Below are 8,155 nucleotides of genomic sequence, written 5' to 3'. Positions count from 1 at the left end.
AAAAAAAATAAAAAATTTTGTTTGAATTTCTACACACACTCTTATAGATTTTGACAGTTTATGCCGCCAAAGCAAAAACAGAATACATGTAAATTTTTGTTATTGTACTCCTGCTATCACCTTATATTAATTCGTCTTGATACAGCTGAGTGTTAACAAAAAAATTAAAAATTTCGGGAATAATGTATTTGACGTATAAGTTTCTTGGTTTTGTATGGTTATTCTTCCTGCTGATCAGAGGAAATGAGGATTCTAGGAAACCTATAGAGAATAGCGAAAGTAAAGAGGTTGGCGCAAACAATTCGTTATTAACAGCTAGTGTTTGTAAGTACATATTTATGTATGTACAATGTGTGAATACCATATTTATTTATGCTATATCTTTTAGATGCAAAGTTGTTTGCTGAACGCCGAAGAGAGCATCAATTAATGATTAGGAGCATGTTGGCATCGGAAAACTACGAAAAGAACTTCAAACTATTACAAATAGCCTATAGGAAAATATTTGAAGTATTAATTGCTAAAGTTTAAAATGTTTAACTAGTACAATGACGGTAGTATAATGTCGAACAGGTAATAACAGAGAAGAATGCAACACTGACTTCCAATGGTTATAACGCGTCACGCGAGGGATTTCCCCAGAGTAGTGAACTACAAGATGCCGTCACATTCACTTTGGAAAATTGCTGCATTGCCGCTGAAAGTTTGCTACATTTTCCAGAAATAAGTCGCCGGATATTTGGCAAGAATATATCACTTTGGAAATCAACGCTGACTTGGTGCAACGAATTTGTGAACTCTCTGACGCATCTGGTTGATGAAACGACAATAACATTGATGGATCTTTTGCTTCAAGAAATAAATGAAGATCGACGTACGTCTAACTATGTGAATCCCTACTATGAGGCATCTGGAAAACAAGCCCCAAAGAAATTAAAGAAACAATATAAAAAACTAAAAAAGGGGCCATATTTGGGCGGACGTAGAACCGAGTTATAAGTTTTTGTTTTCATTTTTTATATTTATGTATAAACTCTAAGCTATGATTAAAAAAAAAAAAAAAAAACGAATTCAACGATTGTCTGTATTTGGCGCAATTTTTTGCTGCAGCAACTTTCCATAACCTCCTCGGCCGGCATCGTAGTCTGTCCGATATTCGTCGCGTACTTGGCCACCAGTTTTGCCACGACCATACTGCCGTCCTTCTATAAAGCCAGCATCCCAGTCAACACGGATGAGGCGATCATCTAATCGAGTTCCGTTGACGTATCTAATGCGAAAACGTTGGTAACAATGCGTTTTAGTTGCATTTACCTTCCTTACCTCATTGCCATTTCTGCATCAGTCCGCATATAGTATTCGACAAAACAAAATCCACAAGGAGTTTTCTTGTATTTATCTAAACCCATTACAATACGTCGTACTTCTCCGCAACGTGAAAATAATTCATGAATTTGCTCCTCTGTTGTATAAAATGAAAGATTTCCCACATATAATGTGCAAGATTCACGCAGCGAGCGCTCTTGATCCGTGCGCGAGCCCTGAAAGTTTGCGAAGATTATAACCCGCAAGTTAAACAAAATTTTATTTCAAAAGTTTACCTTGAAGTGTTGATCTCGATATGAACTTAAATCTACTGACCCCGCCGACATATTTAATGGTTTAAATAAATATTAAATATTTAATGAAAAATTTATTTGTTTACGATCGTGCAAAAGCGGCTTCGAGAAAACAAATGTCAATTCTGCAAATAAACGTCAAACGTGTAAATCAAGGCGAATTTATACAAGGTGGTGTTTAAGGCGAATTTCGATTTTCGCCGCGGTATCACCATTGTCAAAATGATGTGTTTGTTGTAAACAAAGCGAATTCATATTACAACAAACACATCATTTTGACATTCAGAAGTACCGCGGCGAAAATCTAGATTCGCCAGTAACGCCACCTCAGAGAACGTACGTTCTCTGTTTTGCCGTGACTCATTCACAATAAAGTAGTGTCCGTGTAAGCAATTTAAATTCGCCTTGGTTAAGCAACCTGAATTAATTAAAAAAAGGCATAAAAACTAGCGAATAAAATGTGAAATATGTTCGTGTTCTCTGTCGGAGATTGTTAAGTATATAATTATTTATAAATTTAATCCTACGACACCAACAGGGTATCAATCGTGTCCCAAAAAGAAATGGAATTTCACCTGAAATAAAGGACAAAGCAAGTTTCAAAAATAAAATAAAAAGATATACTAATGGAAATAATTTAAATATAAATACATACATGAAAAATAATGAGAAGAAAGTGAATTGCTATCACTGGGAGATTAACAATGTTCAGCGGAATGGAAGACAGATTAGAATTGACGGCAACACCAGAAGCCAAATATCAAAAGTTGGCTAGCGAATACTCAAAAGTACGCCCCTTGAACATTTTGCAGGATGATCAACACAATACATTAACATTATTATTTCTTTGAAGCTACGAGCGCGTGCTAGTGTACTCAGAAAAGCGGTTTTAGATGAACAGTCAAAGGGAGACGGCTTACGGGAACAATTGCGGCATAGTGAAACGTCACTTCGACGGGCGGAGCAAGAAGTGGACTCTTTGGGTTTTCGAAACAGGCAGTTAGAACATAGAGTAGCAGTTTTGCAAGATGAAATCGCAACGCATGAAGGGCGCAATAAACGCGATAAAGCTAGTAAGGGCGAACCATTGCAGTCAGCAGAAGGAAGAGTTACTGGAGCTGTTGGAGACTTGGCACAGGATGCTCTGATTTTCGAAGAACTTCAAAAGAAAATAATGGAAAACGCAGAACTAACCACAATGGTTTGGGATAATGAATTTTTATTGTACATAAGCTTTAAAGTCCCCTTTTTAATTTAAGATTGATGACAAAGAGCGAGATCTGCAAATTCATACCGAACGCATTGCCAGTTTGGAACAAATGCTAGATAAGCGTGTTGCTGAATTCACAGAGACAGAAAAACGATTACGTCGTGAAATGGAAACGCTAGAAAAAAGAAATTCGGAACTTGAAGCTAAGTTGGTCGATGCAGTTAGTATGGTAAGCTTGTATTGCAAAGCAAATGCAAACATAATAGACAAGAAGAATTTCCTGTCCGACAGTGCTCCCAGCCTCAGCAATGCCCTTCTTGATTAGTAAGGCGGCATACTTTAAAGCGAAATCGGATGCTCCAGTAGGGCTACTATAAGGATAGTACATTTCATTGAGCGCGTTTTATAAACCCAAAAATTAAATATCCTTTGCTAACAATTTAGTCAACATGTGGTGAGAATGTTAGTTTGCTATCAAAGATGATCCCTAAGGGCTAGTTTTTCAGTGCCGGTTCATACTTAGAATAAGAAAACTGAGTTTAATTTGAAAAGCTGATCTTAGTTTAAACCAGCCAGATCGGGCTTTTAAGCCACCAACCTCACTATTCTTTTATCGCATCTAAGTCACGTTGAAAGTTTTGATAGTCCGTATTGTCTTTTATAAGTTTAAAAAGTTTTACACTATCAGCAAAATCTATTCTTTTATCGCATCTAAGTCACGTTGAAAGTTTTGATAGTCCGTATTGTCTTTTATAAGTTTAAAAAGTTTTACACTATCAGCAAAATCTATGCACCGTAACCACTTGAACCGTGGAGGAGTCATTTAAGAAGAGCAAGAGTAGCAAGAGGACCAACATTAGCCTCTTGCAGTAAGCCCGAAGTTGCATTTATAATTAGAGTCCGACCGATTAATTGGCCGATGCCGGGGGCTAGTATTGACCAAAAGAATCGGCTTCGGCCGTTTTTGACCGATTCTTGAATAAGGTAATGTTATTTAGTTATTTTATTTTGTTGTTCTTTTGTTATTATACAAGTTTATGAAAGGATTTGTTCTTGAAATTAATTTGTATTCAGAATTTAATCGGGCGGTTCTTTCATTTCAAGAACAAATGCTTTTATAATTTTTATAATAAAAGAAAAACATAATCAAATAATTAATGGTGTTTTCTTTTCTACCAAAAAATTTTGCATTTTGGTAAAACAAGGGCATTCGGTGAGAAAAATGTGTGTTCGTTTCTTAAAATGTCACACTCTTGTAAAGCAAAATAGGCACATTTTCTGCTTAAAACGATAATATTATGAAATGCGTTAGCTGGACAAGGACTAGAGGGCAAAAACATGCCCTTTGAGAGGGTTGAGTGTAACAGCAAAGACATTGTGCACCGTGCTAAGGCAACCGTTTTTGGTAGAAACGAAATCACCATTAATAACATTAACTTGTTCAAGGATCGCCCAAAAACGGCCGAAACCGATTCTTTTGGCCGATGCTAGCCTCGGCATCGGACGATTAATCGATCGGACTCTATTTATAATATGGCCCGTAAATTTTTCGCAGAATCTTTCTCTGCTGGTAAAATAAGAAGAGAAAGGCCTCCTCTGCGTTGGAAAGACCAGGTGCAGAAGGACTTGGTTTCACTTGGCATTTTCAATAGGCGTAAGTTGGCACTGAAGTAAACGACTGGCGTGCTGTTTTGGGCCCACCAAAATCGGTTATAGCGCCAATAAAGTAAAATAAGAAGAGGAAGAAGATTCTTACCACCAACTTCCCATTAGACAGAAAGTTTCTAGAGGATTTAAGTAGTGAGCTAGTGATGCCGAATTTACCAAGATTATAAAACAAAATATTAAGATTAACTTTATCGAAAGCTTAATGACCTCAAGTTGAGCATGTTTTTCCATTGCTGAAATGATGCCCCTTGTTCACTATCTCTAAGTTAGCAACTGTCCGACTACTCTCCCATACAAAGTATGTTCGACAATTTTTTTTTGTATGGGAGAAATACCGTCAGGAAAAAAATTGTCAAAAAGCATTGCCATTTTTTAGCAACTTCAAGCCTGAACTTTGTTATGCTAAAATTGAATGGGCTATAAAAGTGCATACCTAGTATTAAAAATCTAAAAAAATCTAAAAAATCTAATTTGAAAGTTGTAAATTAGTACGGAAATTTAATGAATTTTGTTGTACTATGAACTATATTTTTAAATAAAAAACATCAATAAGCAATTAGAATAAAAAACGTTGCATGAATTGCGAAAAATTTTCTGTGCAAACACTTTTGTCCGGCACTGTATGTGAAAACCAGCTTAAGCCCACTTTAACGAGATTACTTTAATAATTTGAATACCTATAATTTCGTTTTCTTTTGCTTGTAGCTGGGCAGTGAGGATGCCCTTAGCGTTTCGGGTAGTGATCACACCCCTTTACATGTTGCTACCCCACATCATCATCATCCCTCCGCACTGTCTACAGCCAACGCACACGCTGTCGCAACAGCCGATGAACGTATTTCTTGTCTAGAAAAAGAAATGGTTCACTGGCGTACACAATACGAAATGGCGAAATTAAAACAAACAGTTATTATGAATGACGGAAATGGAATCGAATTAAAAGATAATGCATCAACAACCGTGTCAGCCGCTGCTATGGATGCTGCTGTAGCGGAGTATAAGAACTGCAGCTGTAGCAGTACAGCAGCTGGTTTAGTGGTGAAGCCGATTTCAGTGGACGACAAAAGGTATTTGAAAAAAGAAATGCGAGGTAGTAATTTATAATAACTTCTATATAGTAAAAATCTTTTGAATCATTAATTTTTATTTGATCTTAAAAAAATTTCTTGGTATTGAACTTGTTTTTATGTTCATTCTTACAGCGTACGGGAGTCGATTAAAGAACCAATAGTGCCGCCTACGAAAGAACTACTTATTTATAACACATTTAGCCAAAAATTCGAAGATCTCCTGAAAGCAAAGTATTTGGCTGAATCTCGTATTTCCTCGTATGAAATAGAAGTAGAACATTTCCAAATCTGTTTGGAAAATGCAACACATGAGTTAAAAGCAAAAGATGAACAAATGGGAAGCATAAATCAGGCATTACAAATGTTAGAGGAAGACTTGGTAAGAACCTTCATGCATAACTCGCACTACTAAAAATAATCATAACTTAATTTTATTAGGCAACGACACGTGTTAATTACGAAGAGCAGATAAGTGTTCTCACGGAACAGGTGATCAATTTAAGTGAGCAGTTAGCTGCTTGTAAATAATATATATGCATGTATTCACCTGTATGTATATACAAGATACGCCTGTGACAGAATGCAAACACAAACAGGCTAGTAAACGCCTTTAATGGCAAACAATAATTGTAAATTCCTCCAAAGATGAATGTCGTGTTTGTTCCGATATGCAAATATTTATGAGAACATCGTTTTGATTAGCTTAGCAAACCGAAATTGTTGAATATTTAGTGAACTTATAATTAAGATTACTATCGAACCTTTATGCAGCGGCAGATGATGAAAGATGAAGAACACGAACAGTTATACCACATGTCATATTTCAGCTTAATGCATTTTGTGTAAGAAATTTATAAATTGAAAAAAATCATCTAAAAATAGATATTTTCTAAATGTGTAACTTTATAACGATTTATAAAAACTAATAAACACGAAAATAGTTTATAACTTAGTTTTTGTTTTCTACAATAAATTTAATTTTTCAAAAAAGGTATTTTTGGAAAGTTGAATCCACTCAAGATTCCATATGTAATAGCGTGGCCCAAAATCCGCTTCTTAAGAATTTGGATTGGTAATAGCAAAAATATGGTTCATTATGCTCTAAAAAAAAGGTCTATTTGTAAACTTTTATTTTTTGAGCATATTGAACTTTGATGAACTTGGGCGAGCCTTAGGATATTGACCAAAAAAACAAATTTCACACAGATTTTTTTTTAGCGAAATGAACCATATTTTTGCTATTATCAATCAAAATTCTAAAAAAGCGGATTTTCAGCCCACGCTAATATGAAAATATGCATTTAAACAATATATTTTTATTGTTGAACGGAAACAACAATAAATTCTGTGTTCACATGGAATAGTAGCTTATGTCGAAAGCCTGGCTTTAGTATAATGCGGCATTCGCAGCATACGACTGCGAATGACTCACTGGCGCCGCGCCGTTGAAGAACTTTTGGCAAATAAACGTGCCAGAAATAGTTCCGATACTAGCAAGTCAATATTCTTATTAAGTCTCATCAAAAAATTCCTTGTCTTTTAAAGGATAAAGGAAATGCCGCATTACACTAAAACCAGTTTCTCGACATAAGCTACTATTCCATACGAATCACAAAATTAAACCAATAAATATTACAAAGGTAAAAAAGATAAGGTTGTTGAAAATATGGCTCCGCTTTTTTTACTTGCGATATAACACTAGCACCGTACCTGTTATTTTTTGTTTAAACAGTATTTCCCTGATAATGCTGATATACTCTCTTTTATTCCGTTTACAAAGTTACTACATAAAAGTGCTGCAATACAGAATAAACAACGACAATTGAAATTTAGTTCTTATTTCTAATCCAATTTTATTGAAAATGAAGAACCACATGAGCAACCTTGCTCCGCTTGCGGATTTGCTAGCATCCGAAATCCAGAGCGTATTAATTCCGTATGGTAGTCGACCGTGGCACCAGCACAGTATTCCAATGATATACTGTCTATGACAACTTTTGCATTTTCCTCGCCGAAAACTATGTCATCACTGCTCAATTTACTGTCTAAGTCAAATTTGTACTGAAATCCTGAACAGCCGCCGCCTTCCACGGTGATGCGTAGAAAAGAACGCCCATTGCCAGCTATTTCCAGCAGGCGCTTCTTACATGAATCGCTAATGACTAATTTTGTCCCCCCTGGACTGGGTTTCGGGTCTTCTAATGTAGCGGTTTCAGTTATATCAGCATTCTTAGTGGAAAAGGTTTCCAGGTATATTGAATTACAGCGCGATGCCGCACATATTTGTCTGTAAAGATAACTATTTTATATAAGAAAACTCATGTAGGCATACATAGAATGTACCTGTAGCATTTGGGACTGAGCAGATTTCTCAGAGCAAATGCCATTTATAATATTATGCACTACCTAAAGAATTATCGTTTAAATATTTCGCAATTTATATATGTATCTATTTATGTTTATAATCAATCCAGTTTTTTCTGAAGGAAAATCTCCACTATAGGGATCAAAACAAAACTTGCATAATGGCGTTGAACATACCTCTTACAAACAGCTGTTTGAAGAAGGAATCAAAACAAAAACGGAAA

The 8,155-nt window shown here is 35.7% G+C and overlaps 4 protein-coding genes across 4 annotated transcripts; 2 read left to right on the top strand and 2 right to left on the bottom strand.

The window, feature by feature from the left end:
• Nucleotides 1-125: 125 nt before the first annotated feature.
• Nucleotides 126-1,070, top strand: LOC118736042. The gene is made up of 3 exons (XM_036466154.1): nucleotides 126-324; nucleotides 389-510; nucleotides 574-1,070. Exons 1-3 carry the CDS (start codon nucleotides 183-185, stop codon nucleotides 997-999), a joined length of 690 nt encoding a protein of 229 aa, XP_036322047.1. The 5' UTR covers nucleotides 126-182; the 3' UTR covers nucleotides 1,000-1,070.
• LOC118736058 (nuclear cap-binding protein subunit 2) lies at nucleotides 972-1,747 on the bottom strand. Its single transcript, XM_036466168.1, has 3 exons — nucleotides 1,602-1,747; nucleotides 1,324-1,541; nucleotides 972-1,270 (listed from the first exon to the last, which is right to left on the bottom strand). Exons 1-3 carry the CDS (start codon nucleotides 1,650-1,652, stop codon nucleotides 1,072-1,074), a joined length of 468 nt encoding a protein of 155 aa, XP_036322061.1. The 5' UTR covers nucleotides 1,653-1,747; the 3' UTR covers nucleotides 972-1,071.
• Nucleotides 1,748-2,237: 490 nt separating this feature from the next.
• On the top strand, nucleotides 2,238-6,427 carry LOC118736012 (protein phosphatase 1 regulatory subunit 21-like; the record flags this gene model as incomplete). The annotated part of the gene is given in 6 exon segments (XM_036466120.1): nucleotides 2,238-2,407; nucleotides 2,473-2,820; nucleotides 2,879-3,058; nucleotides 5,203-5,564; nucleotides 5,700-5,946; nucleotides 6,006-6,427. Coding segments are annotated over 6 exon segments (1,311 nt in total). The 3' UTR covers nucleotides 6,096-6,427.
• An 883-nt stretch (nucleotides 6,428-7,310) lies between these two features.
• LOC118736053 (iron-sulfur cluster assembly 2 homolog, mitochondrial-like) lies at nucleotides 7,311-8,092 on the bottom strand. Its single transcript, XM_036466161.1, has 2 exons — nucleotides 7,911-8,092; nucleotides 7,311-7,854 (listed from the first exon to the last, which is right to left on the bottom strand). Exons 1-2 carry the CDS (start codon nucleotides 7,952-7,954, stop codon nucleotides 7,410-7,412), a joined length of 489 nt encoding a protein of 162 aa, XP_036322054.1. The 5' UTR covers nucleotides 7,955-8,092; the 3' UTR covers nucleotides 7,311-7,409.
• Between the last annotated feature and the right edge of the window lie 63 nt (nucleotides 8,093-8,155).

This window comes from Rhagoletis pomonella, unplaced genomic scaffold (assembly GCF_013731165.1).
Source record: "Rhagoletis pomonella isolate Grant_MI unplaced genomic scaffold, Rhpom_1.0 Rhpom_scaffold_00001, whole genome shotgun sequence".
Taxonomy (NCBI): Eukaryota; Metazoa; Arthropoda; class Insecta; order Diptera; family Tephritidae; genus Rhagoletis; species Rhagoletis pomonella.
The sequence above is the reverse complement of the archived record's forward strand: the minus strand, read 5'-3'. Positions and strand labels throughout refer to the sequence as shown.